Source organism: Fringilla coelebs (assembly GCF_963513975.1).
Source record: "Fringilla coelebs genome assembly, chromosome: 2".
NCBI lineage: Eukaryota > Metazoa > Chordata > Aves > Passeriformes > Fringillidae > Fringilla > Fringilla coelebs.
The window spans coordinates 16,106,603-16,124,744 of NC_140029.1; the positions used below are offsets into that span (position 1 = coordinate 16,106,603).

General features: G+C 42.0%; 1 protein-coding gene across 1 annotated transcript in view; it reads left to right on the forward strand.

The window, feature by feature from the left end:
- Positions 1-1,087: 1,087 nt before the first annotated feature.
- The window catches only part of MAP3K15 (mitogen-activated protein kinase kinase kinase 15), an 80,689-nt gene continuing 63,634 nt past the window's right edge, over positions 1,088-18,142 (forward strand). The window contains exon 1 of the mRNA XM_084201243.1: positions 1,088-1,724. Coding sequence (XP_084057369.1) covers positions 1,409-1,724 — 316 coding nt within the window. The 5' untranslated portion in view covers positions 1,088-1,408. The remainder of the gene's footprint in view (positions 1,725-18,142) is intronic.

An 18,142-nucleotide genomic window follows, 5' to 3' on the forward strand; every position in this document is an offset into this window, starting at 1 on the left:
CAAAGGGAGCTCACTTCAAGTTCACCTATAGTGTTTTGTGCAGGGCCTATTCATGCTAAGTCATAAGCAAGACACAATGAAATTTAAGCCTATGCATTTCTCATCTTCTATAAGTAAATCTATTTTAATCCCAAACATATAGACACCTAGAGAGGAAAACACCATGCTGTAAGCCTTTGATTGTTGCTTTTGTTGTATTACTTCATTGAAAGGATGGTGAGGCATTGTAATAGGCTGCCCAGGGTAGTGGTTGAGTCACCATCCCTGGAGGTGTTCAGGTGTGGTTAAGAGCTGAGCATGGTGGTACTCGGTTAACAGTTGGACTCCATGATGTTAGAAGTCTTTTCCAACCTCAACAGTTCTCTGTTTCTATGATTACAGCACGGGGTAAAATCATTACCTCTGCCAGCCACATAGTCTTCACACTGCAGCAAAAGCTGAAGACACTCTTTGTCTAAAACCTCATCTGTCACCATGAGTGGAAAATAAAATTAAAAACTTTCTAGATAGGTTTACTACTTCAAATACAAATTTGCAGGAGGACTGTGCTTTTCCACTGTTCCCTTGATGACTAGTTGGTTGTGGTCTCTGTAGGGTGACTTTTGACAGCGGGGGTACAAGGCTGAGATATTAAATTATCCAGGCATATGCACCAGTGCCTGGACCAGTAGCAGTGCCGAACCCCAGGCTGCTATCACCAGTGCAGCTAATAAGAAAAACGTGTAAGAAAATAAAAAATAATTCTGTTCTTATAAAGAAGCCAGGAATTGCCACAGAGTTACGAGAAGCTGATTTTGTCATGATCGTGGGAGATGATTAAGAAAAGAGAAGGAAGTTAAGGATGAACTATTACCCAAACTTCTGACACAGTCTAAATGTGGTCAAAGTCGCGTAAACAACTGGATGGGGAATTCAGCAGGGGAGAAGTTGCGATGGAGCGGAGGGAAGACAAACGGGCAGCAGCTGCCTTCGCTCCGCGGGCGGTGCGCGGGGGCGCTGCTGCCGGCGAGGGGCGGGCAGGGCAAGCGATAAACGGGGCGCGATCGCCCCGACGGCGCCGCTCCCTCTCAGAGCCGCCGAGGTCGCGGACGGGAGCGGGCGCATTGTCCCGGGAAGGCACGGCGGGGTGGAGCCGGACTCCGTGCTGGGCTGCCCGGGCTGTCTCGTTCGGGGAGGGCGGTGCCCAGCTGAGCCGAGCACCGTTCCGTGCCGGCCGCCTTCAACTCGTCTCGTCCCGTCCCGTCTCCGTGCCCGCCCGCCCAGGAGCTGAGGGAAGCGCGGGCACACGGGCCGGCACGAGGAGGGAGCGAGCCGCCTCGCCGGGGTGCGCCCAGCTGCTCGCGATGGGACGCGGCCCCGCCTGAGCACCTGCCGGCAGCCCCCGCTCCCCTCAGCCCTCGACGCCGCTATGGAGAGCCCCGTGAACGGCAGCGCGGCCGCGGAGCCGGCGCCCCCCGGCGCGGAGCCGGAGGTGGCGGCCGGGGGCCCGGCGGAGGCGGAGGCGGCGGAGGTGGGCTCGGCAGCCCCGCGGCCGCGCTGCCTGCGGGCCGTGTACGTGCTGAACGACCCGCCCAAGGCGGGCACCGGGGCGCGGAGCCCCGAGGCCGGGGCGCGGCAGTGCCTGCTGCGGGCCTGCGAGGCCGAGGGAGCCCAGCTCAGCACCGTCAACTTCGGTGAGCTGGACTTCGGCGAGACGGCGGTGCTGGACACCTTCTACGACGCGGGTGAGCGGGCTGGGCTGAGGCGGGACGCGGGGCGGGGGCTCAGGCTCGAGCCTGCCCCGCGCCGCCTTCCCGGGTCGTGCAGGGACACGGGCGGCGGGGACGGGGAGCGCTCGGGGAAGGTGGTGCCGGGGAAGAGGGAGAGCGGGGCTCTTGGCAAGGGGTGTGGGATCAGCGAGATGGGTGCGAAGGGATCCTCATGTAATGCGTCCAGCACAGGGAGCAGAAGGTGAGAGAAAAAAGTTGAGGCTCTTAGAGCAGCTCGTTGAGTCGCCACGGTGCGTTGCCCCAGCAGGACTGTGGATCCTACGGGTCCAATCGAGTCTTAAAGAACAGCTGGGCTCGTCCTCTTCCAGCTCCTAGCCTGATGGGGAGTTTAGATGAGACACAGGACGAAGACACGCCAGCCTCTGATCTGGTTTGGCCAGAGGCTTCACGTTCGCCACTCTCACTTCAGACTAGACAGTGAAATTGAATGTGAACAAAGTGTATTGCACTGAACAAGGGCCCTGAGGAAGACTTGTGGGTGTTGCCCACCCTGTTCAGGTTTGAGCTGGTGACAGGTGTGTCTGTCGGTTCAAAAGAAAGCTGCTGTCCCTTCTCCATTCAGAAACACCTGGTTAGTTTGGCACTATGGCAGGGAGTTTTTTGAGCACACATTGGAAGCTTCTGAGCCAATAGGTATTATAAGCTAATCAAGGTGAGTATGTGGACATTTTTCTGGCATGCAGACAAACTTTTTTTTCTCCTATCTGTATGAGCCAGCATAAGGAAATGCCGGAAATTGACAAACTCCAAAGATGGAAAGTACTCTTTAAGTCTGTCTTTCACAGTTCATCTTTCATAAGAACTTTGTTTCCCTCATGAGGTATGTTAAAGAATATTTCCTAAAACTTAAGTCTTATTTTAAATTCTCATATGATTATGAGTCCATTTCATCCCAATAAGTCACCCAAATATTGAGGAACTTTACATCCTTTTTTGTCAGTTTTTTTCCCAGTCAGGGGTTTTTGTTATGTCTCTGCTAGCGAAGTTGACAAGTAAGTAATACATTCTTTGTGTGTCTTAGTACACAAACACAACCTAGCAATTTCCTTTGTAGCCACTCTGAAGGTAAGAATAATGTACTCATCAACACAAAATTATTCATCTGTTTCTACTAATAGTGCTATTAAATGCATTAGACACACACCTGCTGTGCATTGTACTGGGAGTCTGAAACAGCTATTTAAAAGGGGTTCTTAAATTACTGCATTCTGAAGTGAGTGCCTCTTCTCTAGGAGTAGAGGCCCTAACTTTGCAGGCTTTTGATTCAAGTAATCTTGTTGGACTAAGATCATTTTATCACTGATTAATACCACTTTGTAATAGTAACGTGCCTTTTACTGATACACCTTCAACACTCTTATATAAAGGGTTTTTTTTCAATTAAAAAGTAATTGAATAGTTCATAATCTGGAGTTGTTCCAAAGGAGACTGTTAAAAATAGACTTTTTGTGGATTTCTTTCCAGTAGCAACAATTCGAGATCAGCCACAGGGACAACGTCTGAGTTTGTGTAATGTATGCCTGGGATTTCTGGCATCTATTCAGTTCTTAAGAAGAGCACCATTAAGAATAAGTGGTAATGTGAACACTCCTATGGCTCATGATGACCTTTGTGCTAGGAAGTTCCCATATGTTTACTTTAAAAAGAAAAAAGTCTAAAGAAGTTTTATTGCTGCCTGGGTAAGATATTAAGCCGGTGTTTCCCATACTGAAGATATCTCTTACAGTGTATTTTTACTTTCTGTAGCTGAGGGGCAGAACCTTGAAAAGCAATTCCTCTTACTTTGTAAGGAGTGGTGGGATCTCTAGGAGGTGCTAGCCAGTTGCCTTCCCTTTGTTTACTAGTGGAACCTTAACCATCTACTAATGCTTAATGACTGAGCAGCAAAGACCATAAGACCATCTCATTGTGAGTAGTATCGATACCTCTTTGTTGAAAATGTTATCTTTTCCCTGACCCTGCCTGAAATGGTAACCTTTGCTCAGCCATTGGAAACCCCCTCCAAAGCAGTTTATTTACCTTACTTAGTATGAATCCATAAGTACCTTCTGTGACAAAATCAGCAAACTTTAAGGATAGAGTGCAAAAAACTTTAACAGAAACCTCTTTTCTGTCTACAGGCAGGTTTTCTGGTAGATGGATTTTCAGTAGAACACTGAGTAAAGTGTTGCAAAGCCACTTAAATTCCATAATCAGAGTATGTATGTTTTTTTCCTTGAGTGTCATCATTACTGACTTCCCATCATTTGAAATCTTCCTGTGAATGGAAGCATGACTGATGCCTTTAGTTAGATATTGCAGACCTGCAGGTAATGCAGGTGACCCTGATCTTAAGAAATCACTTGGCTTTCTAAGGTTTTGCTTTACTGAAGGAGAACTACAGCACTTCTGAGAGCAAACTTAAAAGTGAAATAAGAACTTGGTAAAGAAAAATAAGATTTCTTTGCTCAGTGTGGGCTAGAAACAAGCTGTCAGCAAAGTAATTTATATTTTTCCAAAAATGGGCAATGATATCTACCTAATAGAGGAGCAACAAGGATGCCTGCACACATTGACTGTATCTCTGGGAAGAAAAAAAGGTAATATTTTTAAACTAAAACTGGGCACAGAGAAGTAGTGTGAAGCTTTTTTTGCAGAAAATAAAAGAATAAAATTAATTTTCCCTAGGAACAGTGAGCCTAGGAGGTAATTGAGAATTTTTAGAATTCTTCAGAATTATCCCATGAAGAAAATTAAACTATAGGCACTGTAGTGCATTCATAAACAACTTGAGAAACACAGTGAAAAGGTGAGTGTGACTTAGCTATAGTGATGTTACAGGTAGAATGATTAATAGCTGCAAAGGATCTTTCTGTTCTGAATGTACTAAGAAAGCAAACATGATGTCAAAGTCAAATGTCTGACCTGTACCTCTGGAAGGGTGATGTTAGATAGAAAAAATGTAGCTTTTCCTTGTCTACTCAAAACTTTATCAAATCTTAGTGCCTGACATGCCAGGCAATAGGATTTGGCTACAGTGTTAAGTGAAGGAGTGTACAAAGTACAGTTATACAGGTTTTGGATGTTCCCATTTTGGTTTATGAAATCCTGTCTCTGTAGCTATCATACTTTTCCCTCATGAGGGATGTGCAGCAATCTGTTTTGAGGCTTGGAATATTTCTTTAAACATTTGACCACAGTATGTAGAAATTATACAGTCAGCAGGATGAAAATCAGCTGAAAGGAAGACAGTAGACTAGAGAGTGATTGGTGTACTGAGAAATAGAGCTAAATACTGACCTAAGTGAGTATTCCTCTGACAATCCAGGAAACTGTCAGATAATTTGTGAGTGTAGGGGAATATTTTGAAGTCTTTTCTGCTGTTTTGCTGTATATGAACTTCTCTAATCAGTATCTTGTGTGATAAGGCAGCCTCAAAATGCATGGTTTGATACCTGTCTCTGCAAACTTGTCTTCATCCAGAGCCAAGACTTGGGAGTGAGCCCAAAAAGAGATTGAAACATGGGTCCTCCTTACCTCTTTATCTGATTTCTTAACCCTGATTTCTTGTCCCTGAAACTTTCTTTCTTTGTGTTACACTGTGAAAGGGGAAGGAGGAAATAAATTTGCTGGATCCTAATTTTCAGGCTCTGGCACCTGCTGGGGGAATCATTGTTGCCTGTTCCTCAGCTGCCTGCCCTGAAACCCTCTGCCCTCAGAGGCCAGTGTCCCCACTTCAGAATTGGCAGGGATGCTTTAACTTCTTCAGCCTGAAGGCTGAGTGCATCAGGTGCAGTAAACACTTGTCACTGCTTTAGGATAATATACAGCATGGTAACTTCTGTAGCTTAGCTGGAGGCACAGCTTCCCTTGCTGGCTCTGCTGCATGGAGTGCAGTCTCTGACAGGAATGACAGGTGAGGGCAATAACTTCTAAACAAACTTCATCATACCTTCCTGTTGCAGTTTATCTTTGCCCCTGGGTGTGACAGTGAGCAGTGGTGAAGTTAAGGGTTAGTGCTCTGATGCTGACTTCAGCAGGCAGTGTTTGCTGTTTTTCTGAGGAATACTGAAAATCTTTCCTTTATTTTCCCACAGAGGTACTCAATGGCTAGGGGTGTATTTGCTTTAAATCTCAAGAGATATATATACCACAGAATACAAAGTACAAAGAGAAGCAAAACAGCCATTCTCAGAAAAGGAAGGTGGTGGATGAGAGGCTGTGCTGGATATTGTGCTGCTTTAGTAAAACAGCAGAGCTGTTGGGACCTGGTCTTTTATCTCTGTGTGATGCTTCACATCTAGAGCAATTTCAGGTGCCTCCAGCAAAGTTCTGCATTGTGACATTGAACCAAATGTTCTGATAACAAAACCCTTTAATGTACCAGTATTGTAGTCCTTTTATATCCAAGTGTGTGAGGCTGGTTTTAAATGACAGTAACCCATCAGGTCTATATGTTACTGTCATAGAACAGTTTAGGTTGGCAGGGACCTTAAAGATCATCCAGTTTCAACCCCTCTGACATGGGCAGAGATACCTTTCACTAAACCAAGTTGCTCAAAGACCTGTCCAGACTGGCTTTGAACACTTCCAGGGATGGGGTATCCACAACCTCTCTGCATAATCTGTTTCAGTGTGTTACTATCCTCACAGTAATCTAAACTAGCCCTCTTTCATCTTGAAACCATTCCCCCTTGCCCTGTCACTACAGGCCTTTGTAAAAGGTCCCTCTCCAGTTCTCTTGAAGCCCCCTTTAGGTATTGCAAGGTGATATAAGGTCTCATCAGAGCCTTTTCTTCTCTAGGTTAAACAGCCCCAACCCTCTCAGCCCATTATCCTGGAAGATATGTTCCAGCCCTCTGATCATCTTCATAGTCCTTCTCTTGAACCTCTCAAACAAGTCCCCACCCTTGTTACGCTGGAAACCCCAGAGCTGGATGCAGCACTCCAGATGGGGTCTCACAAAAGCAGAGTAGATGGGGAGAATCCCCTCCTTGACTTGCCAGCCATGCTGCTTTTGATGAAGTACAGCATACAGTTGGATAGATGAATTGATGATCTCAGAGGTCTTTTCCAACCTAGTTAATCAAATCTGTGATTGATTGATTCTGTGATTTGTGCACCTTCGTCTTTCTTAGATGGTTTCAAACCTCATGTTCTGTAGGAGATAAAACACAAATAATGTGTTTCTTTTTTTTTTATAACTTACTCTGCAAGTAATATTTTTCACTGTGTGATAAGTCAAATTGAGTCTTACTAAATAGACTTAGAAGCTTTTACACCCATTACAACCATTACAAATGACTTCAAAAATTTCAACATATAAGATTATTCTGAAAAAAGGAACAACTGTATCTATTAAACTACCTTAGCTCTGAAGACCAGTTATTGTCACATGGCTCTTGAAAACACTGCAGTAAAGTGGGTTTTGGTTATTTGTTTTTAATATTGTTTAAATTTTTTTAAAATAAAACTTGCAGCATTTTCTGGAATTCTTCATATCAGTGAATATTCTTCTGATAGAGGTTTTTTTTTTCCCTCTGATGGGAGGAAAGAACTGTGCTGGCTATGCATACCAGTCCACGAATTCTAAAGGTTCTTTTTTTTTTTTTTACCTTAAGAATTATATGCAAACGTATTTTTCATATAGTCCCTAAGTTGCTCTGAAGGAATCTGCTGTGCCATTTGACTGGAGATGCTGGCAAGCAGATGTCTGGTTTTGCCTTTTTGCATTTCAAGTTGACTTCCAGTGACTCCCAGCCACTCATATCCTTTGCAGTGAGTGCATGCTTGCTCAGTCTTGCTGTGCTGTGTAGCATGTACTTCATAATGTACTTCATAGGTGTAAGAATTGTTTCTCTTAGACCTGCAGCCTCAAAATTAGGTTAAACAAAAATAAAGGAAGTGTTTTCTTGTGTGGGTTAATTACATTGCTTTAATTTCCATCCTCCATAAAATAGACGAATTATGGTAGATATGTGGTAGCTCACATTATGTTCTGCCATCATGCTCTTCCTTTATCAGTGTAATCATACATTGCTGTTTGAATTGTTAAATTACACTTGCACATGCTGGTTAAAAGGTAAGTAATTAAACACCCTTGCACATGCTAGTTAAAAGGTAGCCTTTACAGGCACTATAAAGGTAGATCCTGGTTTGCCTTGAGGTAAAGATCTTCTGACTTGTAAGGACTTGTGCTAAACTTAGTTGAGAACTCAAGATGTTTTGGTTTCCTCAAGATGGTCTTGTGTCAGAGTAGTCAAGAGCTCTTGGCCAGGAACAAGAAGTAGGATGCAGTGATTATGTACATGATGATTATTTGATTTATTGTTAATTTAATGTCTAAATTTTGCTGTAATTAGGCTGTAATAAAATAAGTAAATAACTATCATCTATTAAAACAGATAATAGTGCAGTAGGGTCATGGCCTCTCCAGTTATGAGCTTCAGTGAGACCCCCTTACTTTCTAAACTCAGAGGAATTTAGGCGTGGCTAGCTCAACTTAGTCTCAAATTTGGTCAACAGTTTATGTCTAAAGGCTTATTTTAAGCAGGTTTGGCGAGAAAAGTACAGGTCAACAGTCTTTAGCCTTGGAGGGTTCACCATTCCAAAGCAGCAAAGCACCTATGGAGCTGCTTTGGGATTTTATCTCCACATATGACTAGATCTTAGTGTTTTTCCCTCACTATCAAAAAGTCAGTGTTTCCCATCTTTAGGCTGCAGGCTTCCATGCCGGGAGGGGGCTCTACCTGGAAACTGCTTGCAACGCCAGGAGAACAGCTGGCCCAGTCTCTGCCAGCATTTGATACCCTTCTGCAGGCCAGCGTCCACTAAAGTCAGTCCCAAATATCTTGGCTCCCCATCTCTGGAGTGCATTAATTATGCATTCAGACAGTTCCTCTTGCAATACTCACCTGGTGTTCCAGTCCTAGGAACAAGCCTCATTGCCATCAGGGACTGCAGAAAGGGGGACCGTGTGGGGTTGTGTGTGGTGGTCACATGCAATGGCCCAGCTATCTCCTGTCAGCATCACAAGCCTCAGATTCAAACTCTGACTGCAAACCTGTGCTCTGGACATACTCAAGGCATGCTGCTACTTCCATGCATGTGGAGGAGCTGTTGCAAGGGTGTTATGTGGCTAGCGTTTGGCAGCTGAGATGTGTGTAGGGCCTTTCTTAGGAGGGCTTCAGTGTGGTTTGCCACTTGCAGGTGAACTCTGTGAACACAGTAGGCTCTGGTTGCCATGCACTTCAGGAGGGCTGTGAATCGCTTTAGCCTCAGGCTACCTTTGAACAGCAACAAGGGTGCCTGAGGCAGAGCCAAGAGACGCTTGCAGCTGTTGCTTTGTCCTGCCCCCTGGCACAGGCTGGATATAAACAGCGTAGCTCCTGTGTCGGCTGAGGTCAGGGGGAGTCAACGGGCAGCCAATGGGTCAGATGTGTCTCACAGTATGATTTCACCCCACCTGTCTTCTTTCAGAAGTGCTGCACATATCTTCACCTTTTCCTGAGAGGTTGGGCTGGTTATAGAAACGTGCCAGGAGCAAAAATGTCTTCTCTGCAAGAAGACATGAATTCTGACACAAGTACTGGATCGCTGTGTCATGGGAAACCACTCATGCTTTTTTTATCCTTCGTAGTACTCAGCCTGATGAGGTCAATGATTCTGCTGTGTGTTCAAGGTGGTGGAAGTGAAACTTCTCAGATATTCTTTGGTAATACTTCAGAGCATTTAAAGTTTTATCTAAGTCAGTAGTTCAACACCTGTTATGTCTTGGAGCGCAAAGCCCAGTGGGATTCACAACTCTAAAACATGTACCCCAGGTTTTATTACATTGAAGGTATATGATCCCAGCCTTGGTTAGCATAATCTTTCTTTAACTGCAGTGGGCTCTGATGATAGGCAGAAATCTGAAGTGTAATGAAACAGTAATGACACTGTTAGGACTACATCTCTAGTCTTCTGCTGATGTGGGATGGTACAGCTAAATCCAGCAGTAAGGGAAGTACTCCAGTTGATCACAGCAGAACTTAAAACTCTGTCTATTCTAGTATATACTGCTTTTATGCTTAAATTGTGTTTAAAAAGTCTTCAATATCTCTTTAAAGCAAAACACAAGGAGAAGAATCTTGAAGTGCTTTTTTAACCCTGTTTCAGTATAATCTTTTTTTATTTTGTGTCATGTTATGGAGGGAAATGTGTCGGGATTCTTCACATTTTGTGGACTTTTTTTCAGTTCGGTAAAACAACCCTTCATGCAGAGAACTGTAGCTCAACCACGGGTGGTCAAGGGCCTCTCAACAATTTGAAAAGTGTGTAACAAATGATAGATGTTTATCACATGATTTCTAAAGCTTTTGAAGTGTATGCCAAAAATGCACTAGTTCTGGAAAACAAACAAACTTCCATGTAAATCGGTGTGATAATGAGCTTTCTCTGAAATTCTTCAGTTTCCTACTGGTGCTGGCAATGCTTTCCATGAATAGTGGTACTTCGATGCCTCCAAGCAAGTGAAAATCTGTGGTAGATTCTATGAAACTGATTGTGGGGAAAATAATATGGAAGTTAATTTTTTACATGTGGGGTTGTGAAGTATTTGCCACTTGATTGCTGTCCTTTCTCCCTCCTTCCCTTTAAATTTTTTACAACTATTTAGTAGCTAGATCAGCCATAAGAAATTGTGCTGTATCAAGTGTCTTTGCCTTAGTCAGAGAAAAGCTGAAGGTTTTTTCTATTGCAGAAAAATGTCTGCCCATGATAATTTCACTCAGTTGAAGATTAGCTGCATTAACTCTACTGTTGCTGCCTTTCACTCACAGAAGCTGAAGAAAGAAATTTCTTTCTGCTAATTTGTGTGTTGATGGAGACATTCATTGTTAGTTTTGCCTTTGATTGGAGAGTGACAAGGTGAAACTTGGGTTGGGAACTGGTAGATGAAAGCAGTACAAGGCTGTATTCTGTCTGTGTGTTGCTTTCCAACAGTGCTAGACCAGTCATTGCTCTTGTGCTAATCTTAGTAGATAATAAAAATTTGCAGGTGAAAAGCTAATGTTTACAGTGGTGTTACTGTTTGGTTCTGGGCTGCCTTACTTAGCAGAGCTTCTGTGTGCACAATCCTGTTTCACACAGTAACTGTCAGCTTTTATCAGCATCATGTCTGCCTTCTCTGGAACTGAGGTACTTGTTTCAGATATTTTCTTTGCCAATGGATGTTTGGTATGCTTCAGTCTTTTTAAACCCAGTTTGAAAAGAAGACATGATTACCAAGCTCAAAGCCAGGCACTGAGCTTGTTTTTAACTACTGCTGTTTATGGGGCTTAAGATAACTGACAATTTATGGGCTGTTATCAGCTGGAGAAAGTATTCAAATCACTGGAGAAAATACTCAGATCAGAATGACATCTGAAAATGGTTGAGACGGATTTCTCGATTTCATGATGATTAAATTGTGGTACTGATAAATTTAGCTTTTTGCTTATAGTAACAAAACTAGGTAAATCTTCATATTGTTTTGGGAAAACCAGAAACTGTCTTGACTTTCTGGCTTGTGATTAAGTCAAACAAAGAATGCATGATTATTTTTAATTTTTTTTACCCTTTAATGCCACTTCAGATTCCTAGTTTTGCAATAGTGCCTCTGTGATGCTATAATATAAATTTTGAGAAGAAAAATGTGTTCATTTCTGTAAGTTTGGGTATTTTGAACAATTTTAAAGATGAATATTCAGAATTTAGCATGTTAAAACTAAACTTTCTTGCATCCTCTTACCATGACAAGGTACAGGTTAGTCTGGGGATGTTGGTGGATGAGAAACTTGACATGCCCCAGCACCCCAAAGAGCCAACTGCACCCTGGGTTGCATGCAAAGCAGCGTGGCCAGCAAGGAGAGGGAGGTGATTCTCTCCCTCTGCTCTGATGAGAATCCCTGCTGATCTGGGGGCCCCAAGGTGGGAGGGATGGGGACCTGTTGTAGTGAGCCCAGAGGAGGCTGTGAAGATGATCAGAGGGCTGGAGCACCTCTCCCATGAAGACAGACTGAGAGGGTTGGGGCTGTTTAGCTTGGAGAAGAGAAGGCTCTGGGGAGTCCTTATAGCACCTTGCAGTGCCTAAAGAGGGCTACAAGAGAGCTGGAGAGGAGCTTTTTACAAAGGCTTGTAGATGGGCCAAGAGGGAATGGCTTCAACCTAAAACAGCACAGGTTTAGATTTGATATAAGGAAGAAATTCTTTACTGGGAGGGTGGCAAGGCTCTGGCACAGGCTGCCCAGAGAAGTTGTGGGTGCCCCATCCCTGGAACTGTTCAGGGCCAGGTTGGACAGGGCCTTGAGAAAGCTGGGCTAGTGGAAGATGTCTGCCCATGTTAGAGGGATTGAAACTGGATGACCTTTAAGGTCCCTTCCAACCTAAACCATTCCAGGTTTTTGAGGCGACGCATCCTGCTAAATGCTGGAGACCATGTTTAGAGGCTGTTGCAAAAATCACAATTTCATGTGATTCATTTTGTCTGAATCGCCATTTGGAAGTACTAATATTCCTCTGATTCTATAGAGATCTTAGGGAATAGGTTCCCTTGTGATCACAGTCTGTGTTTGTGCTTAATATTCTCTGTCTACATGCTGGAATTTATAGAATTATATATGTGCTGTATTTATAGAATAGTTAAAGACTAAGTAGATAATGGCTATGACTCTAGAAAGACCAGCTTCTACTAAAATTCTAGATTTTATTGATCTCTACATAGTGTCTTGAAATTGATTTCTCTCATTTTTTAATGGAAGCTTCCAGTTTTTTAAATTACAGCATTGAGTGGTACATCAGGATTTTTTCAGTAGCACATGCAGTCTTTTAGACTGGCACGTAAAGCTTGTACTGTTTACAGGAAAGATAAAAATAGCAGAGTGAATCCACATCTGCCCAGCATCCGGAGTGTTATATCAAGGACTCAGTATCTGTATGTGAGTGCAAGTGTCTTGGCTCACAGATGATGCCCTGGCTTTATGTAAGCTTGATCTGCATTTGCACTTTAATAATACTGCCTTTCCTCAATTAACTTCTTTTCTGTGCATAACTTACTGTGCTTTATGTGGGTCCTAAATGACAGTATGGGAGTCCATCAACATAAAAAAAAAATCTATGATGTTGTTATGAGGTGGAATATCTCAGTTTGGTACTTTAAAAATCCCAGTGCTATTGATGGAGACATCTCTTGATATTTGTTTTTAAGAAGCATTTTTGGGAAAAAAATAAGAGATTCAGACTAAGAAAGTCTCACTTTTTTTATATGCTATATGTTTAAATAAAGAGAGGAATAAGGTCTTAGTTTAACCCAGACTTATGAGGCTTATTTTTTCTATTTGTATTTTGATTTCTTTTCTTCTTATTATATTTCTTTTATAATAAGATAAAGGTCAGCATAATTTTACTTCTCCAATTTTTTTTTTTTTTAATATATGTGGTTGGCCGGTGTGTGACCTGTGGGAGATGTGCAGATTTAGCAGGTTTTTTATGTTCCCCAGCCAAGGTATTCAACATTAAATGATAGGTGATTCTCAAATAGTTTAGTTTGGATAAATGTCTAAAAGGTTGAAGCTTATCTAACCTCCTTGGCCTAAAAATTGATTTGACTGCAGCTGGGGAGAAGGGGACAATGTTCCTTGTTGAGTTTCGTACTCTTTAATTTCACTTAGGCCAGGTTATCCAGTTATGTAACCTTTTTTTTTTTTTTTCCCTGTACTTCATTCCCTTTGATTGCCTTTGATGACCCAGTGTAGGAAGTGCAGAGGTGCAGGAGAAGTTAAATAAAGTTCACCTTTCTCATTCCACACACTCCCCTTTCAATTACAGGCAAGGTTCAAATTAGGTCCAGGCTTGGGGTGTTTTTTCTGCATGCTCTCTGGGGCTGACTGGCTCCACTCTAGTGCACTACAGTGGAAATAGTTTCGTGTGAGCCTTGGCACACTAGCAGTGTGCCAAGGCAAGTGTGAACTGCCTGCTTTTAATTTACTCTGCTGTTTCTTTTCTTCTCTGATACTAAATAGGGCACAGAAATGTCCTGTAGAATTAGTAAGTTCTTTGGCTCATGGAAAAAAATTAGGAAAAAGCATTATTCTTAATGACTTGGCATAGTGAAAAGTATGTATGATGTGAGACAGTTACTCATTATGTTTGTCTGGCATCTATATCAAAATTTCTAATATACTGAGAGTATATAAACAGGGAAAATTATTGAGCAGGTATCTTCAGATCATCTGTGACTGCTAAGTATTTTTTTTCAGTGTTCTGGATACACAGATTTAAAGCAAGAAATGAGCAACCTCTGGAATCTTCATTTGTCTACATCTGTGAACAAAAAAAAATGAGACAAATGTGGATTATTCAAATACTCTTTGAGATGTTTAAAAGGCTGCTTCTTTGCTATTCATTTGTGTATAAAGGTTGAATTAAAAATGGAAATACCTGTCATTTTGAGGTATGAATCAGGCATACTGATGGTTCTGTAGATGCTTAGCTCTTTTGCAGGTGGAAGACTGCAGATGCTGAATCAAAGACTATTCAAGTTCTAAGTCGTACCAAGGTACAATAGGATGATAGAAATGAATTGCTTAGGTAAAATACTAGGAATTTTCTTCTCTCTGAAGGCATTTGGTTTGTTACCAAGTACCTTTAAAATGAGGGGTCTCTTTTTCAAAATCACTGTTTCTGTTTCAGTGGGGTATTTTTTTTCCTTCTGAAACTCAGAATCTTAATAACTGCAGGTCAACAAGCCCATCTCTGAAATCCCAGTTTGTGTGACTAGGCTAGCATCACACAGCAGCTGTGGGGTAGGAAGAAACAGGTATGGAATTCAGTTTCACAGGCAAGCATTCAGCTGCTTAAGCCATGATAATGCCCTTTTTATTCCTGCAATGTTGTCAGCCTCTGTCATGGTGTCATTGCTTAAGTCAGCAGCCAGTGAGGCTGATGGGAACTACTCTGTTCCCCATGTACCCCCCAGTCACTGGTCTGCCCTGAGCTGTTCTCATGGGGTAATCCCAGCAGGCAGCTAAACACCACTCACTCACTTCCTCACCAGCAGGCTTGGAAAGAGAACTGGAAGAGTAAAAGTGAAACAACTTGTGGATGGAGAAAAGGACAGTTTCACATGGGGCGAAACTTGCTTGTGTTGTGTTATTTGGCACCAAGGCCAGCTCAGGTTGGGTCACTGCTGCACTTGCACTGCTTCTTGTAAGGCTTTTCCTCCAGTGGTTCCTGCTATAAGCAGTTTTTGCGACAACTCAAATCATGGTTGCTGCCATGTAAAGGTGTATCTGTTAAAATCTGCACCTCTGCTCCCTTTGGACCAGACCATAGCGTTTAAAATGGCAATAAAAAAAAAAGAGAAAATTTCCTCTATCTCCCCCAAAATCAGCACAGTTGTGTTTAAAAAGGTTTATTAGAATGTTAAGATTCTTCAGTGTATTTTAACTATGGTTAGGTAGCCAGCATCTCTAGCTATCTATCTATGTATCTGTCTGTCTGTCTGTGATAGAGTATTTCATGTGCTCTATATATGTAAAGGGAGGCTTGTTTGTCCGGAAACTCATAATGATTAATAGTTTTTGCTTTTGACACTGTACGTGGTCAAGTGATTGATGTTAACCTGAAATAGCAAAATGCTTTAATTTGTCTTTTTTTTCCTGTTTTACTTGTGATGGGTGCATGTTTAGGAGGTTTAAATAACAGTAATTTTTAAATGTAAATACTTCATTTTGGCACTCATGAAATATGATTATAATTCAGTGGGGATGATTCTAAGAGATGTGTACCATCTCAACCTAGAGTCTTTTTCACTATTTACAGAACTGGATTTTTAAGTTACACATGCAAATGTCTTTTGTTACACAATATGTAAAAAGTGAGTTGTCGTGAAATTAAGTTTTTAACTGTTATTTCTTTCAATTGTTGTAAGCTTAACAGTTTCTTCAAGTACTTTACCAGGACAATGGTGTGAAGCTGGTAGCTGATACTGCTCACAGGACTGATTAGCTACAGTGACAGAGCTTCTGTCTGCTGCTAGCACTGAGTTAGCCAGAAATTGTAAATTTAAAGATGGGTTGATGAATAAGGGGAGAAAACAGAACAATGAGAGAGACTCAGTGGATCATGTGAAAGAGGTAGGAGTTGCAGGTAGCAATAAGCATTCATCTGTCTGAGCCACAAAACCACTGAAAACCTAAGATGCAAACAATGAGATCAATCTCAGTTCTTAACCTGGGATCTTGAACACTGTAGTTTCACAAAGAAATGCTATAAATATCGATCTCTTGTGCACAACTTTTATAATGCATTTCTTACCAATGTGTAGATATTGGCAGCATCCACCTGATATGATTGTGGTTGGTAACTGAAGATCTGTGACTGTGGTCCCAGAATTGGTAAATTTTTACAATCCTTCCTCAAGGAAGGGAGGCTGTGTAAAGGGGTCTGTGCTGTGAGTTTCCAGAGACAGTGTGTGTGGACATTATCTTTTCGACTTCGACCTCTCACACTACTGTGAGTTAACTCCCTCTGACTTGAGGTTGTGTTCTTCCTGGGACCTCACAAGCTATGGTATGAAAGGAAAAAAAATAAATAAAATAGAAGGTTAAGTCTATTACTAGCTTTTATATTAATGACTTTGTCTTGCAGGAAAATGCAATGCTTATATTTAGCTTGAAGGTATTTTTGCTGAAAATGTAACTCATTTGTAAACTTCATCCACAGGTTGTAGTCAATGCTTCAATGTAATTAAACAATCGGGTTTTATGAGTAAGAGAAAAGACCCTGGACTGAGATAGTGCATGCCCAAACACCTCTTAAAGAACAGTCATCCCCACAGTTGTATAATAGTGAGTGTCAAAACAAACAACCTTGTAAACTGGGACTCACAAATGAGTTCCCAGTTTATGGAAAACTCAAGGAAGAGTTTGGTGTTTGGGAGACCCCTGGAAATCTTAGGTGAGGATTTGAATTGTGACAGTCCTTCCTCTCTCACAGGTGGAGAGAATGTGAGTAAAGTACGGATGATCTGTAGTCCTCCACTGGGCATTTTGTTGGTTAACTGCTGGGAACACATCCAGGGAAGCACCTGCTGAGATTATATAATTCTTGTCTGGAATGCCTTAATGGTTAATGAAATCCTTCAAAGCAGAGCAGTGAGGCTCTGTGGAAGGGGCACTGAACACCTACAGTGGGGCTGTCTGCAGTTGCTTGGACTCCCCTCATGGGCAGTGGAGAGAAACTGGTACTTCTGGGCTGCGGTTCATCTCCTGAAGTTAGCTTCTGACAGATCAGGGGAATGGGGCTGGAAAAGTGCTTTTGCTGTCTCTGTGCTGACAGTGGAGGCAGTGACAACAGGCTGATCTGAGACCAAACATCTCCCTTGTGACTCTGACCAGCCCACTGCCCAGAACTTCGCTTTGGAACGAGCAGCATTTCATGAGGCTAAGAGGAGTTACTTCCAAACAGCTTCACCCATCTGACAAATTTCTGATTTGGTGCTTGAAAGGCTGCTTAATTTGGCATGAGAGGATTTTTAACAGTGGCCAGAAAAATAAGTTCTCCAATGCAGTCTCAAAATGACTTGAGTTGGTTTTAATTAAATCTCTTAAAAGAAAAAAGAAAGAAGCAAAACCCAACAACCTGAAGCAAAGACTGGCAAAGTTAAAAAGGACTGAAAGCAAAGCTTTGTCATGGAAAATATTAAGCAATTTCTAAGCCTGGGCATGTACTGTTTACAGTGAATTATATATTTCCTAACTTCTGCAATTCAACATTTCAAGAAGAGTTCTTTGAGGATTAGGTCTTTGTTTCCTTCTTTCCCTGAACTGCCGACTGTAAAAAAAAAAAAAGACCAAAAAAGTCACAAATTATGCTATCTTCGGAGAGAGGTTATTATCAGGTGTTTCCAATCATACAATAATTTTCTTCTTCATACTTGTGCAAAGCTTTAAAAACACATTCTGAGCTTGGATGCCTCTGTATTACATTAACTGCATTACTTTTCTCCCCATGCCAGTTCTTGTGGGTGCTGGTTGTATTCTGATTTGGCAGAGTCTGAAAGACTCTCCCTGAAGATCTGTTAAAGAAATAATAAGCATAGGCATAGGCATTCTATTGGCACAATTTTTGCTTTTCTAGATCAGTAGAATTGCCCTGTTCTTTTTATACAGTGTCTTGCCCAGTTTGAAACTTAGTTTTGCTGTGAATTTAATAGTATTTAAGAAGTATCGAAAATGTTAAAGCTTTTGCTGTCATTTTGGAAGAGTCCCTGTTTCCATTTAACAGAATAGTTCCTAAAATGCAATTTCAGGGCAAAAATTTGAAAAGCTTCAGATAATATATCTAATGAATAAGAAAACCCCAAATCATAAAAA